The following is a 22,344-nucleotide window of genomic DNA, read 5'->3' on the forward strand; positions in this document are numbered from 1 at the left end:
TTCTGCTCCCAGGGAACTTGGATCCTGCCGTTTGAAACGCACATCCCCTCACACCCCCGCACCCCCTCGCACACCCCAATCCTCTTTCTTCACACACCATTTTGCACACATGAAAACGGCTCCAGCCGTGAAAGGACTTGGAGACTGCGTGTCCGGCAGATCTTGGGATCAGGAAGCAAACCCAGTAGCTCAGACTCTGGGCCTCAGGTGCTTCTCAAGGGTGCTCTGGAGAAGTTCATGTTACAGGCAGTTCTGCCTCATGCCGCCTTGATTCTTTCCTGAAATCCCGCAATTTAAACTCCAAAACAACACCTGTGTAATCAGATTATAAAAGAGTTTTGACTTGGTGGGATATGAACATGAACACATTTTACATCTCTCCAGTCAGTGCCTTCAAAACTTTAGTCCAGTTGAAAACTCCAACCTTCTATCTGCTCTAAATGTCTGCTCACAACCTCGGCTTCCAGGAACCTGGGGTGGGAGGAGTGCATGTCTGCTCCTTCCCACCTCCCCCAACTCTGCTCCATGACCTGGAGAGGAGGGACATGGGGGCAAAATTCGATCTTGGGAACCCTGTCCCTCACTCTTCAAGTGAGAAATACAGAGGGAGCTTAACTGGTCACCTGCTGGAGAGGTTGCCCTGGTCTCACGGGGCTGCTTGCTGATGTTGGCTGCGGCTGGGAGGATGGGCAGTCCCTGCCCACACGGGCATGTGCAGAGTTGGGCTCACTACAAAGCGAATAAAGTTGAAACTTCACGGCCCCTCACTTACACAAACCGCTTCCAAGCCCCCCTAGCCAATTTTGTTTTCTTTTTCTTTTTCCAAATATATTTTTATTGATTTCAGAGAGGAAGGGAGAGGGAGAGAGAGATAGAAACATCAATCAATAAAGAGAATCATTGACTGGCTGCCTCCTGCCCACCCCCAACTGGGGATGGAGCCCACAAGGGAATCGAACCAAGACCTCCTGGTTCATAGGCCAACACTCAACCACTGAGCCACATCCTTTCTTTTTTCCTCCTCCTCCTCCTCCTCCCCCTCCTCCTCTGCCTCCTCCTCCTCCTCCTCCTCCTCCTCCTCCTCCTCCTCCTCCTCCTTCTCCTCCTCCTCTTTCTTCTTCTTCTTTTTTTTGTTTTTTGTGGTTGTTGTTAATTCTCACCCCGAGGATATTTTTCCCACTGATTCCTAGAAAGAGTGGAAGGAAAGGGAGAGACAAAAAGAAACATCGATGTGCGAGAGACACATCGATTGGTTGCCTCCCGCACACGCCCCCTGCAAGTGCCCTTGACCAGATTGAACCTCAGACCCTTCAGTCAGGGGGCCGACACTCTATCCACTGAGCCAAACCGGCTAGGGCTGTTTTCCTTTTCATAAAGAGGACCTCCAAACTGGAAAAGCTTCAGGTCCTCGCGCCCGTCGTTTGGATCCGTCCTGGGTGTGGTCCCCGGGGAATTGGGGTTCAGCTTACCTGCGGCCTTCTTTGGTACTAGACCCCTCTGAAAGCAACTGCGCTCTTTCCTTCTCCCAGCAGAGGCAGCACCCCGTCCCTCTCCGGGTACCACAGCCCCTGCGCCCCCACGGCTGTCTGGGCCGCCTGGGCCGCCCCTAGGTTCAGTTTGTCCTCTGACCTCCATCCTCCTCCAGAGGAGCCTCTTCCTCACGCCCTGGGGCCACAGGGGACGGGCCAGGAACTACCACCCCGCCTTCTTCTCAGGCCCTGCCTCCCTCCTGTCCCTGTTCTGCAGCCCAGCTCCGCCCAGCCCGCAATGTGCTGCCCAGCTCCCACCCTCAAAGGCACCTCCAGTCTCCGTAAATGATTCTTCCAGAGAACTTGGCATTTGTTGTAAGGAAGCGTGGCCCCGTCCCAGATGCTGTATCCCACCAACTGTCTCCCTGCCCCACCCTGGCCATGGTACCTCTGGGAGCATAGCTCTGTCTCCCTGCGGCCACTCCTTCACATCCTCCCAGGGAGGGGCCGGGAACCCGGCCAACACCAGCAGGAGGAGCCCTGCCCACCCTACCCCCAGCAGAGCTTCAAGCAGGAATACCTTGACCCCCTGTATCACTGGTCGGCAAACTCATTAGTCAACAGAGCGGCAAACCGCTGCCCTGTACGAATAACTGGTCAGGCGCCGGGCGGGGGGGGGGGGGGGGGTCAGTGGGCACAGGTACCCAGGGGCGGGTGTGGCAATCAAACAAGAGCAGAGGGACTTGGCCTATGCCTCAGATGTCCCTGGGTATGTGTCAGTGTACCGGCACACAGAGGGTTTGCCCGGACCCTCTCCAGGTGACCAGACCATGGGCGATGCCTAGGAGAAACCTGGGCGACCATTCCCAGATGATGCTGCGTCACCCTGGGAAGTCTGAAGGAGACATCCAGCAGGGATGGGTTGGAGCATTCCGAGAGAGACCACCCTGCCAGCCGGGTGCCTTGCAGTGGCGGCGGTTTCTGGTGGCCCTGCTAGATGACCCAACAAACACCCACGTCACTGCCTGCATGGGCTGGGGATGGAGTTCAAACCAACTGAGCCTGAGGAGGTGGCTGGCGAGCGTTATGGGTACAAGTTTGTGTGCGAGCCTGAGGCCCTCTTCTCTCCGGCCTTCCCGCACCATCGGCGTCCAGTGTTCAAGGCCGAGTTTGACAGGCCGGTCAGTGAGGAAGACACAGTCCCTTTGTCCCACGTGGACGAGAGCCCTGCCTACCTCCCAGAGCCGGCTGGCCCTGCCCGGCCCTTTGGCCCCAAGGGTGGCTACGCCTACTGGCCCCTGGCAGTGCTCCCTGGCCACCCGGGCGCTGCCCTGGGTACAGAGATGAACTTGGCGTCGGGGAAACCCTCCCTCTGAAACCCACACATGCCTTTGGAGCAGATCCCCACTGGCCTGTCAGTCACCCTGGCCAAGCGGAGACACTGCGCATGCAAAGTTGGAGCCTCAGAACTCCTGGGGGTTTCACTTCTGGCCTCTTCCTCGGTCCCTTAGAGGCCCAAGCCCCCCTTCCTCTCCCCAGTCACGAAGAACAAGAGTTTGTTCGGTTCTGGGGGACAAAGAAAGGGCTTCCCCACTTTATCGTGGTGGGGAGGATGCACTGAGCTCCCCAGATCGCCCGCTGTGGGGCGGCAGAAGCCTGGATCCTGCACTCCACTCCAAGCTGTGGCCCTGGAGGGTCCTCTGGTGGATGGAGTGGGGAAAGAATATTGGTAGACTACAAATTAGATATACAAATGCCAATAAGCAACTTGGATGTCTAATGGGCATTTCAAACAGCATTTCCAGGCCAGAACCCTAAAACTGGTATCCCCCAAAGCTAAAAAACCATACCTTCCCCCTGACCTCCCTCTCCTTCACTGCTTTCCTACCTTGTTGACTTATTTCTCTCACTCTGGATTTTTAACCTGCAAGAGGGCAAAGACTGGGTGCCTGGGGCAATCTTCACAGCACCTACCTCAGTACATGGTGGTTGGTTCTCAAAATTATTTATTTATTTATTATTTATTTATTTATAATATGTTTTTATTGATTTCAGAGAGGAAGGGAAAGGGAGAGAGAGAGAGAAACATCAATGATGAGAGAGAATCATTGATTGGCTGCTTCCTGCACGCCCCCTACTGGGGATCGAAACCACAACCCAGGCATGTGCCCTTGACCGGAATTGAACCAGGGACCCTTCAGTCCACAGGTTGATGCTCTATCCACTGAGCCAAACCAGCCAGGGCCAAAATTAAATAATGAATGTAGACCAAGAAGAGTTGTAGGAAGTAGGGAGGTGGTCCTGCATAGACGTTCAAAGGCTAGGAAGGCAAAGAAACAAAGAAGGGGAGAAATGAACCTCCTAACCTCACTGGATCCCAAAGCTCTCTGGCCCTGCACCATCACTGAAAGGCCCCCCCAAGTCCCAGCACAGCCCAGTCCCCCCACCCTCCCACCCCTATCCCCCCACCCAGCCTCTCAGCCCCGCCCACTCCTGGCCCAGAGCCGGGCAGGCCTTTGGGTCGCATCAGACTCGAAGACCATCACCAGCCCTGCCTGCCTGGGGCCTGGCCAGGATGGCGCCCGCGTGTCCCTGGGGGGCGGGGGAGGGGGGAGGGTGCCCAGTAGAACCAGCTCGTGGAGACTCAGACCCAGGCTGGCACCATGGCCGAGTTCAGGGTGGGGAGGCCTTCGGGCACGAGGGACAAAGTGTAAAAGTGTCAGTCAGCATCGTGGAGACCCAGGGAGAGACTCCCCACTGCCCCTGGACCCTCTCGGCAAAGGAGTTCACCGCGGGCGCGGCGAGGTGGGGTGGGGGGAGGCGGAGGAGCGGGGAGGAGGGTGATCCTCCTGAACACTAACTCCCCCATCCACTCCCCCAATCCCCTCCCCCCTCGAAAGAGGACTTGGAGGTGACTCCCTCCGAGGACGTGGGCCGGTGCCGCCGCTGCACAAGGCGCCCGGGCGCTGCTCCGCCAGCTCCTGCCCTGGGCCTGGGGCGCCGGGTCCCGCCGCCGCGGGGCCCCCCGCTCCGCTTCCCCGGCTACCAGTGGCTGGAGGGGGCGTGGAGCCCGGTGTAGCCGTAGGGACAGGTGAGGAGGGGACCGCAGCGGGAGGGGAGCCGGTGCGGTGCTGGGTCGGGTGGCGCTGGTGGGCTGGGTGGCCCCCGACTGGGAGGAAGTGCGCCCAGAAGGGCGGAGGAGAGGAGTGCTTGGGGGGGATCATACTGGGGGTGGGACCTGCGGGAGGGACCCACGGAGGCGGTGGGGGAGGAAGTGGTGTGGACTTGGGGAAACGCAATGAGGGGAGGACGGAGGGAAAAGGACAGGACTGTGAAGCAGAGCGGGGCTGCGGGGAGGCAGGCAACTGGAGCCAACCAGGGTGGGGTGCTGGGTAGGCTACACCCCTCCTTTCTCTGCTCTCCAGCTGTTCTCTCTGGCCCGCCCTGGCCTCAGCTGTTGAGTTGGGGGTCAATGAATGGAAGGGGACTGCTGGGGCCGCGTCTGCCTCGGATGGGAGGAGGAGTGGGCAGGGACTTCTCCATCCCTGGGGGGAGAGGAAAAGCAGACCAAGCTGGCTGACATTCCAGTCCAGAGACACCCCACGCCAGGTCTAAGGAGCGGACGAGGGGATGCTGGGGTTCTGAGGATTGGGGACAGGTTACCCCCTCACCCACTCCCTCCCCTAGCCAAGGTCATCTGGCAGGACAGCCACCTCTGCTCTGTGCCTGGCGCCAGGCAGAGATTGAGGAGAGGCAGCAGAAATACCAATGAGCAAGCAAAGGCAGTCTTGGGGCTGGTAGTCCCTAGAGTCCCCTCTTCTTAATTTTCTGCCAAAAAAAAAGGAGTTCCTGTTCCTGCTAGCTAAGGTCAGCTGAGCCTCAGATCTGACCAAGAAGAACATATGTGAGGAGCCTCAAGTCCTGCACAGCCCTCCCCCCCATAAGCTCCCAATCTCAAAGCCCTCCCTGCACAACTGGGCCCCGCGGCCCAGCCGTTACCCTTTCTCCAGTCAGTGCCTCGCTCCCATCCGCATCTCTGCCTCTGACAGGTGGAGTGCGTCCCCCCACCCCCATCCCCTGCCCCATGCCCCACTGCCTGGATGCAGAAAACCTCAAGGAGCCTGATCCCAACCTGTGCTACTCAGTCACCAAAAAAGTCAACCAGAAATGCTGCCCCCTCTTCCCGCGAGCCTGCCTGTCCCACCAGACAACTCCCTCTCTGCGCCTCTTTCCCCACCCCCACCCCCCAGCTGGTACCATTCTGTCTTTCTTTCTGCAAGAACATCACCCGGGAGCTGAAGGGACTGCTGGACAGTCAGCGGCCCCGGAGAAGCCTGGATGAGATGGGAGCATCTTCATCTTCCCCGTGTCAGGTCCAGGATGGAGGGAAGGCAAGCAGGCTGCACAGGACCAGGGGGTCTGTAGCGGTCACCTTCTGCCCAGACACACTACTGTTTCGAAGCCCCTTCTTGCCTCCTGTTCTTCCTTCCCAGCTGTGTGACCTTGAGCAAGGTCACTTCACCTCTGTTTCTTCATCGGAAAACAGGAATAATAATAGCACCTACCTCATAGCTTATTCTAAGGATTAAATGTAAAGTCCTACAAACAACCCTCAGATGAACAGAAGTGCGCTCTGAGCATTAGCTATTATTTTTTTAAATATATTTTTTATTGATTTCAGAGAGAGGGATGGAGAGGGGAGAAACACTAATGATGAGAGAGAATCATTGATGGGCTGCCTCCTGCACGCCCCCTACTGGGGATCGAGCCAGCAACTGGGCATGTGCCCTGTCAGGAATCGAACAGTGTGACCTCCTGGTTCATAGGTTGCTGCTCAACCACTGAGCCACACTGGCCGGGCAGCATTAGTTATTAGTATTCACCCCATAATACCAGGTTTTCCTTCTAAATCTTCCTCACGAGAGACCTCCTTGGGCTGTATCTGGCCTCCACCCTTTGGCCAGCTGTCCTAATGTCCGGCTCCCATCCGCCACCAGTAACCTGCACAACAGCCCTTCTCAGCACTGGGATCTAGGGCAGCAGAGCTCGTGGGCCTCACACGACTCCGTGTTTTGCCACATGGAATGCAGTGTTTACCGTGGCAACTCAGCTCTTCTGGAATTTGCCCCCTTTCCATTCTTCCTCCTCAGCACACACTGAGTCTAGGGAGGCCAGGCACCCCGATTCTTCCTCTCTCCTTATCCAACCACTGCCCCTTCTTCAAGCCCAGCTCATGCCCCACCTCCCCTTGAAGACTTCAGGGACCCCCAGCCCCACCCACCTATGAACACCCATAGCTGGAGCTGCCTGTGTCAAACCCTTCTTAGTAATGATCCACACACCCTTCATGAGCCCTACTATGCTGGGGTGGATGCCGTGGTGAGCAAGGCAGACCCATCTCTGCCCTTTGGGAACCAATAGTGGAGATGGACCCAACCTGTTAGTCCCAACACAGCGGGGGCAGGGGGGGTGGTAAGGGTGGCAGCTGATGAGTACTCCTTCCCTATGGTTTGATCAAGCTCAAAAGGCTGGAAGGTAAATGCCTGCCACGTCAGCAAGCAGCAAAAAGTTAGGGGCGAGAGGTGGGCAGGGACTGTGGCTGGTGGAGAACTCATGCTTGTCTGATGGGGACAGAGGCACCTCAGCTACTGCAGCCAGATCTTTAGATTTTCAAGAGCAATTAGACATTTTCTAGTATTTAAGTGCTGGCCATTGATTCAACTTGGCATCCTAATCCTATTAAAACGCATCTGCAGACCAACCCTGGCTCTCGGGCCTCTGTTGGCACCCCCTGGTGGAGATGAAGCTCAGCTCAGTGGTTTATAAAATGTGTGCTTGGCCATTTTCCTTCTCTGGCCTCAACTTCTTCCTTTCGGGGCAGCTGATCTCAGCAACTTTTGTCCCTCACACCCCAGGGGCTGCATCACCGCCCAACTGCTAGTCACCTGTATTCCCGGACCCCCAGGCTGCCAGATCCTCACTGCTGCCCAGACCACACTGCAGTGAGCAGCGAGCAGCGAGCAGGGACTCAGCCTGCCTCAGGGAGGGCTTCCAGGAGGGGTTTCTAAGCCGCATGGGCGCAGGGGAGGCGTCCGTCCCAGGCTTCCACCCTCTAGACCCCACTTCCCCAGGACAGCAGCCCCTTGGGTTTCAGCTCCATTCTCTCCACCCCACTCCTGTCTAGGGGTCCTTTGCTAACCTTGTCAGGTATTTCACCATGACCATTTCACCTGCTCAGCCCTGGGGGCCAAGCAGGAGCACTGGCAGCCCTGTGCTTACTGAGTGTGGGGGTTCACCTTGAATTCAGTGCCTGGATGCCCAGTATTCCCGCCGCTGTAGATCTGGGGCTCCTGCAGCCCCCCAGCTAGATCTGGTGGCCTCATTCCCTGAGGTCAGTGCCACTTGCCATGCCCTCCCGCTCTTCTGGGATATCACCGATGAAACCAAGGACGGCAAGCACGGCGTGGGGTGGGAGAGGAGGTGTCTCGGGTTCCAGGAGAGCGGGTGGGTGAGGAGGGGGTCTGGGGACAATGGATTCCTTGGAGGGACACTTAGCAGCTGGACCCTTTGATGGAGGGCCTGCAGTGACAGGTTTCTGAGAGTTTGGTTTAGGGGAGCTTAGAGGGGTCTGGGCGGAGGGCAGTCTTTTTGCCTGGGCGTCTGGAGGTTCATGTTTCAAGTTGGACAGGTTGGGTGGTCTCGGTTCCTGGGTGGGCGGGTCTCGGGTGGCGGTCTGTGTCGTTGAGGGGGTTTTCTGGTGGCTGGGGTTGGCCTGGGTGCCTAAGCTGGGGGACTTAAGACGGACCGGAATCCGGAATCGCTCTGGGCTGAAAGATGAGGCTGCGGCGTCAAGGAGCAGAGGTCCCAGCCTTCTCTCCCGAGGTCCCCGGCGGAACACTTCACCGAGGGGCCGGCAGCGGAGCATGGGAGCACCGGGGCCCACGGGAGTCGCCTGGTCCTTATTCCGCGGGACCTCGGGGAGCAGAACCCAGGCCTGACGCGGCCCTGCACCCACCTGGACCCCGCGGTGGTGGAAACAGCATCGCAGTGAGAGCCAGCCCTTCCCTCCCCCTTCACCCCCACCTCCACCCTCCCCACCTCCCTCCCCCTTCACCCCCACCTCCCACCCCCCCACCTCCCGCCTCCCACCCCCCCCCCCCCCGGCGGTAAACAGCCGCCCGCGGGCACCAACAGACGCAGGGCTCGCGTCGGCGTGTTTTTGTTTTTGTTTTATGTTGTGTGTTTTCTTAAATAGCCGGGCGGGCGGGCGCGGGGCGGGGGGCGGCGGCGGGGCGGTCCTAGATGGAGATGCTGTTCTCGATCAGCACGGGGTCCAGGTAGTAGTAGGGGATGGGGAGGCACTTGTTGCGCTGGCGGATGTTGTGCGAGATCTGGGCCAGGCGCTGGCGGAAGGTCTCCATGCTCCGCCGCGGGGCGTCCTCCACGAAGTGGATGTCGGGGAAGTGGCCCAGGGGCCGCTGCGGGCACAGAGCACAGCGCGGGCGCTGACGTCCTCCGTCGGCCCTTCTCCTCCGGAGCCTCTCTCCCGGCCTTCCGCCCCTGACCGCCCCTCCCGTCGGGCCCACACCCCAGCTTCCAGCCCCTGCTCGGAGTCCCCCCACCCCCACTGCCCCCGGAGACCCCCGGCACCTTGTCGTCGGGCTCCCGGCTGAGTGTCCAGAGCACCAGCAGGATGATGCACGTGGTCTTCACGTCGGGCAGCGTGTCCAGGAAGGTCTCCTGGGTGCTCAGCCCCTTGGCCTGCATCGGCGGGTTCCGCATGGAGGACGGGAAGTTGGGCATCCAGGAGGTGAACTCCAGCTGGAGGGGGCAGAGGCGGGGCTGTGGGTCAGAGCACCCAGGGTCTCTCCAGGTTAAATCGAGGTGCGGGTGAGACAGGGCAGGGCCGCGTGAGATTGGGTTTGAGCTTGGGGTGGGGACTGAGGTGAGGCCCGGGCCTGGCGTGGGGCAGGGGCTGTGAGCTCAGGTACCTGCCCGGTGTTGACAGCGGCGTGCTTGGCAGAGCAGATGAAGATGATGGTGGTGACGTACCGGATCAGTTCAGGCACGGTTCGCAGGCACGTGGGGAAGCCTGGGGGAGAGCAAGGCCCAGGCATGGCCAGTCCCGCCCTGGTCCGGACCGGCCGCTAGAGGGCGCGACCGAGCCCCGCTCAGCCTGTCCTGCCAACACTTCAAGCTGCCACACCCCTGCCCTCATCCTGCCTGGGTGGCCCTCCTGTGGTCACAGCCCCCCCCCCCCCCCCCCAGTCCACACCACAAGCCTTGGCGAGGGGACCTCAGCTGGCCTTGGCGCGGTCCAGGCCCCCCCCCCCCGGGCAGCTGCCTGAGATGAGGCCCTCAGACCTCTCCTCCAACTACCTTAGGGGGACTCTCTGGGCCCAGGTCTCAGCTTTGGAAGAATCCTGGCTTTCCTGCCCTGACTCCAGTCCTTCATCCACTCCCCGCCACACACACACACACACACACACACACACACACGCACACACTTCGGTGAGACACTGCTCACTCCAGATCCATTTCTCAGCAGCCTGGCTCCTGACCGTGTACCCAGCCAAGCCTCTCGCTTCTTTGCCCTGTCGTCCCGCCTAAGCAGCCGCCCTGCTTGCCCTGGTGACCCCAGGTTCCAAAAGCCTAACACAGTCAAACCAGACCTATCATCTCCCTCCTAAACCCCTCCTCCCTCCACGCCCCCAGATCAAGGACACACCCTCTCCCCAGTTTTGAAAGCTCTAAACCTGAGCGGCACCCTTGGCCCCTCCCCCCACAACTCCCCCACTGCCAAACCCAAACTAGTCACCAAGTCCTGTCATTTCTCTTTCCCAACTCTCTCCGGAATCCTCTGTGTCTCCACAGCCCCCACCCTAGTCAGGTCCCTGCCACCTCCCTCCTGAACATCACAGCAGCTTCCCAAACTGCCTCCTACCTGCCCGTGCAGCCGGAATTGTTCTAGTACAACTCCCATCTTGCAAACCCTCCGTGGCTCCTCTGGCGCTGAGAGTCACTCCAAACCCCTTAACCATGCTGTGCAACCTGGCCCCTGCTCCTGGCTGCAGCCTGAGCCCCACCAGGAGCCGGCCCAGCTCCCACCCTCAGCTCCAGCTGCAGGGACCTGTCAGCAGCTCCCAGAACTCTCCAGCCTCACCTGCCATCGCATAGCTTCCCTCCTGGCAGATCTCAGCTGGCTCTTTGCTCAGATGTTAGATCTCAGCTAGCTCTTAGCTTGCTGCTGCCCACCCCCACTCTCCACCCACCACCCCTCCCCAAGCTGGGTTAGGAGCCCCCCCTGGGCTCCTGTCCCCACCAACAAACTGCAGCAGCCCTGCTGTAACTGCCCGTTTGCTGGGGCAGCACCTCCCCCTCCTCCATCCCTCCCCCCGCCCCCGCCAGACTGTGAACTCCCTGAGGGCAGCACCTGCGCCTGCCTCATTCCCTTTTGCCTCCTCAGTACCCAGCACAGTGTTTGTCACATCACAGATGCTTGTTGAGTGGGTGCCCAAGTGGCATGACTTCAAATGCTTTCCCGCCCCTGGAGTCTGCCCACCAGCTCCCCAGCTTGTAGCACACTCTGCCCTTCCCTGTCTGCGCTCATGCCCCATTTCTCAGAACACTGGGACACCCCCCCCCCCCAGGTCTCTACAGAGATGACCCGCAGCCCCTGAGCTCAGACAGGGGCCGGGCCAGCCATGCTTCCTTCCCCAGTCTCTCTGAGATGCTGCAGCTCTGAGGGAGGGGGAAGGGCCTGTCAACATTCTAGGGCAGTGATTTGGCCTCCTTCAGCCCCCAGTGAGACAGGCTCCAGCCCAGCCGGAGGGCCCACCCCAAAACCCTGGACCCCTGCCGGATGCCCGGGTGCCCAGGCCCATACCTGAGCTCTCACGCCCCAGTAGGCACTCCTTGAATATCTCCTGCACCCAGGACTGCAATTCCGGGTCACCCTCCACGGCTGCGTCACACGGGTAATAGTAGGTGATGATCTCTGTCACATACCTGACCAGGGAACAGGGCCTCAGTTTGGACCCTCCTCCTGCCCTCCCCAACTGTGCTGTTCCCACCTTTCCCAGGATGCCCTGGCCCCAGAGCTGCCCTAGGCATGTGGGTGAGCAAGTCCTGTGGGGCAGAGATGGCCAGGGTTGCTTGTCAAGGTCAGAAGATGGCACCAGACCCAAGCTCAGGCACTGTAAGGCTCCCCTCCAACATCTCAGGGTGTCCACCCTGAGTGCCGCCCACTGCTGTCCCCATCTCACCTCTCCAGTGCGTCCCACACTGCCAGGCAGTCGTCACGGTAATAGTATCCCGGCAGGTCCTGCACCCCGCGCTCCGCAAAGTCATTGGGGGGGTAGCAGCTCTCGTAGGTTATCTCTGACAGATACCGGACCATCAGCTCAGCGATGCCCTTCAGGCCCAGGGACGTGCCCTGTGAGGAAGGAGCAAACGCTGGGGCCAGCGGGCTCCTTGAAAGTCCTCCCCAGTGAAGCTCACATCCAGCTCCGACGCAGTTTATGATGCTCCTGCAGCCCCCCCCAGCCTGCCCCACCCCGGAATCCTCACACTCCAGCCAACACACCAGCCCCTGCCTCTGCCTTTGTAGACGCAGCACCCGCTTTAACCAGTCCCCTCTGTCCATGCTCCCTCAGGAACCAGAGGCAAGTGGGAAATCCTGCTGTTAGTGGACCTGCAAAGGCCAGAAGGAAAGTGAGAGTCTTGCCGGTGTTGGGCGCAGTCTCACCCTGGCAGAGAGCCCCCCCTCATTGAGGAGGATGGCCCGTCCAATGCTGTTGATCTGGATGGTGTATCGGGTGTGGGGGACCAGGAGCTGTGAGAGAAAGCAAGGGCCATGAGAGAACTGAAGTCACCCCCCCCAAGGGCCTTGGCACCCCCATTTCTGCAACATCAGACCCCCTCTCTTGTGGGTCCCCAGCTGCCTCCCCTAGTCGAACTGGAATCCCTCAGACTGCTGAGCAGGCCAGACGAGGGCGGTGATGCTTCAGCGAGGCCCCTTCACGCAAGCCCGTACCTTGTAGAGGGGGTGGCACATGGGCAGCTGCCTCAGCATGGCCAGGCAGAAGGCCTCGCCGATGAGGTGGGACCCCAGCAGGTGGGCGATGGCCTCGTGGTAGTAGAACTCAGCGTTGCGCACCCACGTCTTGGCCAGCAGCCAGTCCCACTCAGAGTCGTTGGGCAGGAAGATGGGGCAGTTGGGCCCAGGGGTCTGGCTGAGCTGAGAGTGGGGAAGGAGGGAGTTAGGGGAGGGCAGAGACCTATACACACAAGGACCCTCAGGAGGGAGACCCAGGGGAGTCTGAGGAGGTAAAAGCTCCACCCCTACACTCAGTGCCTGATCCCCTGAGCACAGCCAGGCCTTTCCTCCCTCCTAACATCTGCGCTCGCTGTTCCCACCGCCTGCAGTACCTTCCGCTGTCCCTTTCTCTACTGGCTGCTCCTACTGATTCTTCACGCACCAGCTCACAAGCACCTCCCCCGAGAAGCCTTCCCTGTCTCCGCCCCACGGCCGCCTCATCCAGCTGCGCAGGTCTGCACTGCACAAGGGTACCCAGCCCCCGAGGAGGAGGGTCGCCGCAATCTCGCCTAAACCGTTCCACTAACGAGCCACGGCATCAGGACTTGACTTTTTCTTATTTGGACAGGAGTCTAGTGGAGACTGCTGGGAAGGAAGCACCTCTGTCCCGTTTTCTGCCAGACCAGACTCTCCAGGCAGCTGCTCAGTCTGATTAGCTCAGTATTTCCGTGCTTACGCACACAGCACGCACACTTTGCACACAGGTGCACCCACAGGAACCGCGTGCATGCACGGGCGGCACACCGATGTGCACACGTAGTCTAACACAGAGACTCCGCCAAAGGGCCACACACCAGGCTCTACGCACCCAGCTAGGTATATACAGAAACATAGGTATGGTCTCCGATGCACACAAACGAACATACACTCACATGGACACACATGCTTACACAAAGAGCTGCACACACACACGCACAGAGGCTGGCCTGCTCACCACACATTCACATGGGGCTGCAAGCACACACACAGGCCCACACACTCACATAGTGCACACACACATTTATGCACACATCTACACAGCGGCGCCCACACGGTGGGGGGGCCTGCACCCCAGGCACCTGGATGGCGATGGGCATCATGTTCCCTTCCTGGTTAAAGTGCAGCAGGCAGAGGGGGGCGCACTGGTGCTGCTTCTGGCCGTTGAGCTCCACGGTGGGGATGCCCTCCAGGATCCTGTAGTCTGCCAGGTAAATGTTCCCCTTCTGGAAGGGAGCCGCCATGGGCGGGCAGGTAGCACCAACACGGGGCACCCAAGCCCACACCTTGGGTACCGAATGCTCTTGCCCCCCTGATGCAGGGGTTGGCCAGGGCCCAAGAGGGGGTGATGGTGACCGCGGGGCAGAGCTGAGGGGGTTGGAACTCTGCAGACAGCAGAGGCAGGGAGAGCGGGGATGCCCAGGAGGAAGCAAAGCCAGAGGCTGTGAGGGGTCTCCCCCGCCCAGGCCTCACCTCCAGCTCCGCTTGCAGGCACGTTCCTTCGCCCAGGAACGGGGCCACCATGTCGTCTGTGACCGGGAACTTGTCTGGAATCCGCGTGCAGCGGCGGATCACGCTGGGGTTGATGCCATTGAGGTACTGGTACCCAAAGAAGCTGTCCTCTGCCCAGTGCTCGGCCACGTATTCTGGGAGGATGGTGCGGAGCGTCACGACGCTACCCGGTCCCCATCAGGGACAGAGAGGCATGGGACCACGGCCCGGGGCAAGAAGACTACGGACACCCCAGAGGAAAATGAAACCCCAGCCTCCCCTGAGGGGCCTAGGGCGACGTTTCCCAAAATGCCGCCAGAGGGCGCGCTCACCCAACTCGCCACTCCTGCCTCAGGTTCGCCCGCTCCTCCCGCCCAACTTCCCCGACGTGGGGGTCCTGCTTCCCGGACTAGTTCCTTCCGCCAGAGATCGCTGGGCTCCCCGAGTTCCGTTAGGATGCCCCACCCCCTACCGGAGATGACAGTCTTGTAGGCAGGGAAAACTTTCTTAATGTCCTTCAGTCTCTTCCACGACCGTTTGCAGTCCACGAAGCCTCGGAGTTTGAACCTCAGCGCCCTTCGGAGGTGAGGTTCCAGGGGGAGGCTATCAGAGAGGCTGCCAGGTGCCCGTCTGCCGCACCCCACCCAGGACTCTGAGTCTCAAATTCCCTGCTCTCTCTCCGGGTCCCCGGGTCCCCCGGCCCATCGCTCAAGGTCTTTGTAGGCCCCCGTCTCTGAGTGTCACCTCTCAGGCTCTCTGGCCTTGCTTCTCAGCTCCATCTACCTTCCTGGCCATCTCACCTCTGGGGCTGTGGTGGGGGTGGGCCTGGGGCAGAGGGAGGGGGGCAGTTTCACAGGAGCCCTCCCCCCCCCCCCCTCACTCGCACACACTCACATGGGCCCCAGGCGGAAAAAGAAGGAGGCTGTCTTGATGAAGGAGTAGCGCAGATTTGAGTTCAGGAACCTGGTGGCCTTGAAGTTGATGAGAATCGGGAACCCAGGGATATAGCCATTCCACCTGTAGGAAGGAACGCGGGTCTGGGGCGGCACGCCTGGGGTCCGGGGCGTGAGGAAGGGGCAGAGCCCAGAGCCCCCCCCCCCCCCCCAGGGCAGCCTCGGTCCTTACTCAGGCCGGTTGGGGTTCCTCCGGACAGGAGGGCAGTAACTGGGGATGTGCACGTAGTTGGGCAGGCCGGGCACGAAGACCCTCCAGCTGCAAAGAGAAGCTGAAATAGTGAGCCGCTGTCCCTGGCCCCTGGCCTCCCGCAGCCCCTGCCATCCCCCCCCCCCCGCCCCCCACTCACCGGTAGAAGTCCTGCTTGGCTCTGATCTCCTCCCTGCGGTGCTCCAGAAGGATCGGGAGGGAGTCATCTGCTGTTGTCTTTCCTGTAGGGAGATCAAAAGGCGGGGGGGAGCTCAAGGTCAGCCCCAGTATCTGCCCACCCCCACCCATTTCAGGGATCAGGATTCAGCTTCTGCCTCCCAGGTTGGCTCTGGGGTCCCATCACAATCAAGGATGGGAGAGGGAGGGTGTTTCTCCACCCAAAAACTGAGATAAAAGGACCAGGGACCACCCTGGCCAGTGTGGCTCGGTTGGTTAGAGCATCATCCCCTATACCAGTGGTCGGCAAACTGCGGCTCGCGAGCCACATGCGGCTCTTTGGCCCCTTGAGTGTGGCTCTTCCACAAAATACCACGGCCTGGGCGAGTCTATTTTGAAGAAGTGGCGTTAGAAAAAGTTTAAGTTTAAAAAATTTGGCTCTCAAAAGAAATGTCAATCGTTGTACTGTTGATATTTGGCTCTGTTGACTAATGAGTTTGCCGACCACTGCCCTATACTAAAAGGTTGTGGGTTTGACCCATGGCCCAATTGGGTACATAAGGGCTATTTCACTATCTCTCTCTCTCTTTCCCTTCCCCTTTGGGTAAGGATTTTTAAAAAGGATCAGGGGCCCTAGCCTGTTTGGTTCAGTGGATAGCGTCCCAGGTTCGATCCCAGCCAAGGGCACATGCCTGGGTTGCAGGCTCCATCCCCAGTAGGGGGTGTGCAGGAGGCAGCCAATCAATGATTCTCTCTCATCATTGATGTTTCTCTCTCTCTCTCTCTCTCTCTCTCTCTCCTTTCCTCTCTGAATAAATATATATATATATTTAAAAAAGGATCAGGGATCACCCTGCCCCTTGCTTCACCCCCTCCAGCTGGGCCCTGCTGCTACAGGGATGTCCCTCTTCCAGACCCACTGAAACCTTAATAATAGTGACTTAGCACTTACTAAGCACAGGGCACCTTCTCAACACTTTCTTTATATTAATAATTTGATCTGCACAAGCACAACCTTATGAGGCAGGTGAACACTGTTATAGGCTCACGGCCTGCTCTCCACAGTTCCGAAATCCAACAGGCTATACAAATCAGGTTGGTTTGGTTTTCCACCAGTTAAGCACAAATTCCTTGGTTGGAAAAATCTGCTCAAAATTTACCTGAGACCATAAACAATCTTTATTCAACTCACTTGGTGTAACTATTCATAATTTTTGCCACAGAAATATTGGTATATTTGATTAAGGAGTTCCCTGGTGAATATATCATATATCATATAACATATGGTGTGTGTATGTATTTTTTACATATATATATATGTGTGTGTGTGTGTATATATACATTCATTCATATATATATATATATATATATATATATATATATATATATTAAGGTGACCAGATCGTCCCGCTTTTGGCGGGACAAACCGATTTTTAACTATTTGTCCCACGTCCCACAGCGTTTTAAAAAAGTCCCTATTTTTGGAAAGAGAATCTTTATATATATGGAGATATAAAGATATGTGTGCATCACATTTCTATATCTCTTCTAAATAAAATCTACATTTTAAAACATGTCTGGCCCCCACAGTTTCAGCTAAGGGACAATATTGCCATGCCCATTTCATGAGGAAAAAACACTCAGTATTACAGAGAGCGAAAACAGTGAGCTGGGATTTGAACCAAGGCAGTCTCCTTCTGATCACTAACCCACTATCCACTAAGCACCACCAATAGTTGTTAAGCCTTTTCAAAATTCCTTTTAGAGATTGTCTCATTGGATTCTCACATCAACCCTATGAAGTTAGTTCTGCTGTTAGCTCCATTTCACAGATGAGTTCACTGAGGCTTAGCGGAATTGAGAAGTACACCCAGATGTCCAGCTGAGTATCCAGGTGAAGCTGAGATCCAAATCCGGGCCAATCTGTCTCCAGCATCCTGGCTGGTAGCCCCAGGCTGGCAAGTGCCTATCCCTGCAGCCCCATCATTTTCCTTCAAGGTCCCTTCGTTAGCTTCTCCCTCCTCCCTCTTCCTCAGCTTAAGTTGTATTCTGGGAGAACAGCACCCCCTGGAGTTGTGTAACACAGAGCCCTAGCTCAGCCTCATCCCCAGAGTGGGAACCTCACTCCTTCAAGGGCCCAGCAGGTGACTCAAGTCTCCCTGCCCTGGTGTGTTTGACAGCTGCCCCACCCAACCCCATTCCTACACCCTGCCGCCCAGTGTCACCCTGCCTGTCCCCGGCTTCCATGCCACTCAGACTTATCACTGTGGGGCAATGCTTCGAATCCCCCGTAAGACCCTCCCTTTGGCTTCCCCATCCTCCCCCAAACCTGCTTCCCTCTGCCCCGCCTCTCTTCTCCCCAGCTCAGGCACGGTTCCCCGCCTCCCAGGAAGAGGTTCTCGCCACAGGGCAATAGAAGAAAGGGGATGGTCAGCTGCAGGGATGATAGCGCTCCAGGCCCCAGGCCCCCTCAGCTCTGTCCTCCCCTCTGACCCAGCTTGAGGGAGGCCAGCAGATGCTCAGTGGTGGAGTCAGGGGGACAAAGAGGACAGGCCTGCAGTCCCATGAGCAGCCACATGTTAGGAAGCTGGCCCAAGGGCTAGGCAGGGGCTCTGGCAGGGGTGGACATAAGGAGCGCAGGCACTCAGGTCCTGTCCCTCTTCCCCGGGAGCAACCAAGCTACTGGGAAAACAGCGGGGCCACCGAGGGAAACCCAACCGTCTGTGTGAGGAACAAGGCCTCCTATTGGAGCGGAGGGAGCCGCACGGATTAAGAGGAACTTTGGGAGCAGCAGTGAGTCCTGTTAGAGAAACAAGGTGTCTTGTTGGGGTAAGAAGGAGTCCTTTGGAGCAATAGACCATCCCATTGGTCTAAAACAATGCTCATTAGGAAACCCAGGGCACGATGATAAGGCACAGGGCCTCCTGCTATAGCACCGCGGAGAGCCTGAACTGACAGCCTCCGTAATGAAACAAGGCAGCCGACGGAGTACCGGGGCTTCTGACTAGAGTAACAAGGCATCCTGTTGTAGCAACAGAGCCTGCTGGATCACAGGGAGTCTTTTCGGATTAGCAGGACATGCTATTTGGGATAAATAGGGCATCCGACCAGAAACCTGAGGCCTGGACCCAGAGTAGCAAGGGGTCTTTTTAGCAGCCATAGGAGTGGAGGGGAGAACAGTAGAGGCAGCAGGGAGCAGGCTTGTCTTCAGCGGGAACCTGTGAGCCTGAGATCCTTGGGGCAGCCCCATGCCTTATTCACCTCTGTTCCTCAGGGTGTAGCTGAGCTGGGTCCAGCATGGCAGCGATGACTAAGAGGAATACGTAAGAGTAACAGGAGTTCCCAGGAGTCCCCATGGGGCTGGCACCTGGCTAGCGTGTACAGTGGCCATGCTGGAGTGGCCTCGCTAGAGCAAGGGGCCTAAGGGCATGGGATGGGCTGGTGAGAGCTTGCCTGTAGCCTCCCGCAGAGCCAGGGTCTCGTAGCCATCCATCCACTGGTAGGCGGGGAAGTGGTAGATGCGGCCGTTGGGTGCACAGATCTGCACATAGTTGCAGTACCAGGGGTCCTTAGGAAAGAAGGAGCATCGCTCCTTGTGCAGGCGGATGATGATGAGCTCCCCCAGGTCCTGCTGGCACTGCACAGTGTACTCATCCACCTGGCAGGGCACAGGGCCAGCTGAGCATGCAGGCCTCGGCCCCCGCTGCTCAGGTTTCCTACTGGTCTGGCTCCTCACCCAGGCCTTGCGCATGCTGCTCACCTTCCTGAACTGGGGTGACCTGATCTTTGGGCTCTCCTCCCACCCCTCCAACCTGACTGTCCCCCTGCTGGGCCCACCCACCCTCCCTTTCTCCACTCCCAGTTCCTGAGGTCCCATCCTCTCACCCACCTCCCCAGTCATCGGAGGCTGCAGGAGCCATGCACACCTCCAGGGGCTGTTGTATAAAGAGGTCAGGGCCCCCAAGACTCCTACAGTCTTAGAGTGGGCAGAAGTGGCCAGCCCCCGCTTCTCCCACTTATCAATGAAGTGGCCACACAGACAGTGACCTATTAAGGTCACGTAGCAGCAGGTTGCTGAACCAGACTCAGAATCAGGGCTGAGGGCTGAGGGCTGAGGGCCCAGCACACGGTGCCTTCCGCCATGGAGAAGGCAGGCCCCAACAGAGGCTGGCCTGGTGTCACTTGAAGTCGCAGGGACTCCGATGTGTGTTTAAGCTGGTTATGATGCACCGTAACTTAGGAAGAGTGGGTAAGAACAGGAGAAGGAGGAGGGAGGGAGAGGGGAAGAGAGGAAGTGGGAAAGGATGAGGGAAGGAGTGGAAAAGGGAGGAGAGAGAAGGAGAGAGAGAGGGAGTAGGAGAGGGTTGAGAGATGAGGGATGTGGGGTGAGTGATGCGAGAGGAGGAGAGAGAGAGAAGAGGTGAGAGAAGGGGAGGGAAAGAGAGGAGGAATGAGCAGAAAGGGAGGAGAGGTGAAGACCAGGGAGGAAGGATGGCCCAACCACCAGGGGGGTTGGGAGTCAGGTCTGTGGTGAGGGGCATCCAGAGTCACCCTTGAAGCCCCACCGCTTTCAGGCCTGTCCCAGACCTCCCCAACCTCTGCTAGCCAAGCTGTCTCCCTCCTCTGCACCCCTGCTTCCCTCCTTATGCTCCCCAGACAACACCGCATACACATACACACATATACTAAACACATGCTCACACATGTACCGCACACTCACACACACATGCACATACATATACACACATATACCAAACACAGACTCACACATGTACCACACACACTTACACACACACATATATACATACATACACCACAACACAAATACCTACACACCACACACACTCACACATATACACACATATACCAAACACACACTCACTTATACACACACCAAACACACATACAGATACACATCACACATACGTACACACATATACCAAACACACACTCATACATATACATATACCACACACAAATACCTACACACCACACACACTGACATATATATACACACACCACACATAATCACATATACAAACACACATCACATTCACGCATACACACACCACACTCACATATACATCATACACACAGTCACACGCACATACACCACACTCACACTCACATACATACACCACACCACACACACACACTTACCGCCCCAGTCGCAAAGTCTCTCCCAAAATGGTTCAGCCGCTGCTTATGGCTCTCCCCTTGGGTCCCCACGATGGTCAGTGAGATGCAGTCCAATGTTCCCGACAAGAAGTCGTCACCAGTGGCCACCTTGACTTTGTAGGTGGCCATGGCTGCTCTTCAGGAGGCAGGAGGGGGAGCTTAATCCTGAACACGGTGGAGTGCTGCACGGCCCGAGCCAGGCAGGCGAAGCCAGACACAGAGGAGTGGAAAGGCCAGCCTCCCGAGGTGGCAAGGTGAGGCAAGGAGGACCGGCCCCCGAGCAGCCCAGATCCTGGAGAAGCCACTGCCCTCAGCGGGCAGGATGCGAGCCAGGAAGGCTGGGGTGAGGCCGTGCTCCTGGCTGTTGAGCAGGTGTCTGGGCTGCAAGCCCTCTGGGAGCTGGCTGGGAGGGCCAGGAGGCAGGGCGCTGGGCCTGCCTCTGAGAGGGCGGAGGGAAGATGCCTTAGATGAAGAAGACTCCTGGGTGGGGGAGCCAGTCCAGCCTGAGCCAGGGCCCCAGGGAAGTTGGGGGAGGGGTCTGGGCGGGGCCCCCAGATCTTTATCATCCTAATAAGCTCCTTCCTTCAGCCCGCCTCCAAGGCTGCAGAGCTGGGCACCCCTGCTGAGCAGAGCCACTGGGCAGTCAGTTACCTGCGTCGGTTCTGGGGCCCCCGGTGGGTGGGGGTGAGGGGAAAGGGTGCAGCACAAACTCGCCGTGCAGCTGGCCTGCTGCCTGGCCATTCCTCTCTGGGAAGTGGGACAAGTAGTGGCCTCAGCAGGAAGGCTGGCCCATCCTGCCGGGGCCCAGAGTCCACAAGAGGAAGGGTGTTGGGTGATGAGGCTAGAGCTCAGGGACCCTAGAGAGCAGAGAGGCTCCAGGGAGAAATGGTCAGGGATGGGAGAGGAGGGGATTTGTTGCTTCCGGCTGAGCCAGGATCAGCTGAGGAGGGATTGGAGTTGACTACAAAAATAGAAGACAGTTGGAGTACATTTGGGACACAAAAACTAAGCTAAAGAATAAATATGTAATTTGTAGTATAATCATAACAGAACTCTACCCAGCAATTAAAAATAAGAATGAACTATGACATGAATTAATCTCATAAAATGATGTTGCATGAAAAAAGCCAAACATAAGAGTGCATGCTCTATCATTCCATTATATGAAGTTCAAGAACAGGCAAAACCAAATGATTCTTATAAAAGTCAGACCAGTGAGTAGCTCTGGACTGGGAGAGTCATGTAGGGAGCTAGAAATGTTCTATATCTTGATCTGGGTGACACATATGACACGATAAGCACTTTATTATACCCATGTTATCCCTCAATTTTATAAAGTACTCACTCCACCTCCCACTTACCCCCAAAATAGAAACAAAAAGAATGAAGTTAGAAAGACGGTTGGAATCAGGGTTGGGCTCCAGTGGAATTGGGTTTGTCGGGAACTCGGTCATTCATTCCTCCGTGCCTTCATTCATTCGAGAGATGTTTAAAGAGTACACATAGTGTTCCAGGGACTTTTCTAGGCACTGCAGATACAAAGAAGAAATAAAACACACACAGAGCTTACTGAAGCTGGAGAGAAGGACAGGAAACAGTAAAGAGCCCTAGCCGGTTTGGCTCAGTGGATAGAGCGTTGGCCCGTGGACTGAAGGGTCCCAGGTTCAATTCCAATCAAGGGCACATTCCCCGGGTTGTGGGCTTGATCCCAGCAGGGCATATGCAGGAGGCAGCCGACCCATGATTCTTTCTCATCATTGATGTTTCTATCTCTCTCCCTCTCCCTTCCTCTCTTTCTAAATACCAACAAAA

At 57.5% G+C, this 22,344-nt stretch overlaps 1 protein-coding gene and 1 pseudogene across 2 annotated transcripts; one reads left to right on the top strand and one right to left on the bottom strand.

Moving 5' to 3' along the window:
- The first annotated feature begins 1,767 nt into the window (after window positions 1-1,767).
- Window positions 1,768-4,548, top strand: LOC307115485 (ETS translocation variant 4-like; annotated as a pseudogene). Its single transcript has 3 exons — window positions 1,768-1,810; window positions 2,250-2,804; window positions 4,370-4,548. The product of its transcript is annotated as an ETS translocation variant 4-like (transcript).
- A 4,219-nt stretch (window positions 4,549-8,767) lies between these two features.
- Window positions 8,768-20,696, bottom strand: ALOX12B (arachidonate 12-lipoxygenase, 12R type; the record flags this gene model as incomplete). The annotated part of the gene is made up of 15 exons (XM_079797038.1): window positions 20,515-20,696; window positions 18,808-19,012; window positions 15,338-15,419; window positions 15,160-15,246; window positions 14,929-15,051; window positions 14,507-14,610; window positions 14,017-14,189; window positions 13,626-13,769; window positions 12,505-12,708; window positions 12,217-12,303; window positions 11,735-11,904; window positions 11,356-11,477; window positions 9,461-9,561; window positions 9,120-9,290; window positions 8,768-8,947 (listed from the first exon to the last, which is right to left on the bottom strand). The coding sequence occupies exons 1-15, from the start codon at window positions 20,659-20,661 to the stop codon at window positions 8,768-8,770; spliced, it is 2,100 nt and encodes a 699-aa protein (XP_079653164.1). The 5' UTR covers window positions 20,662-20,696.
- Window positions 20,697-22,344: the final 1,648 nt, after the last annotated feature.

Source organism: Cnephaeus nilssonii, assembly GCF_951640355.1.
Source record: "Cnephaeus nilssonii genome assembly, chromosome: 19".
NCBI lineage: Eukaryota > Metazoa > Chordata > Mammalia > Chiroptera > Vespertilionidae > Cnephaeus > Cnephaeus nilssonii.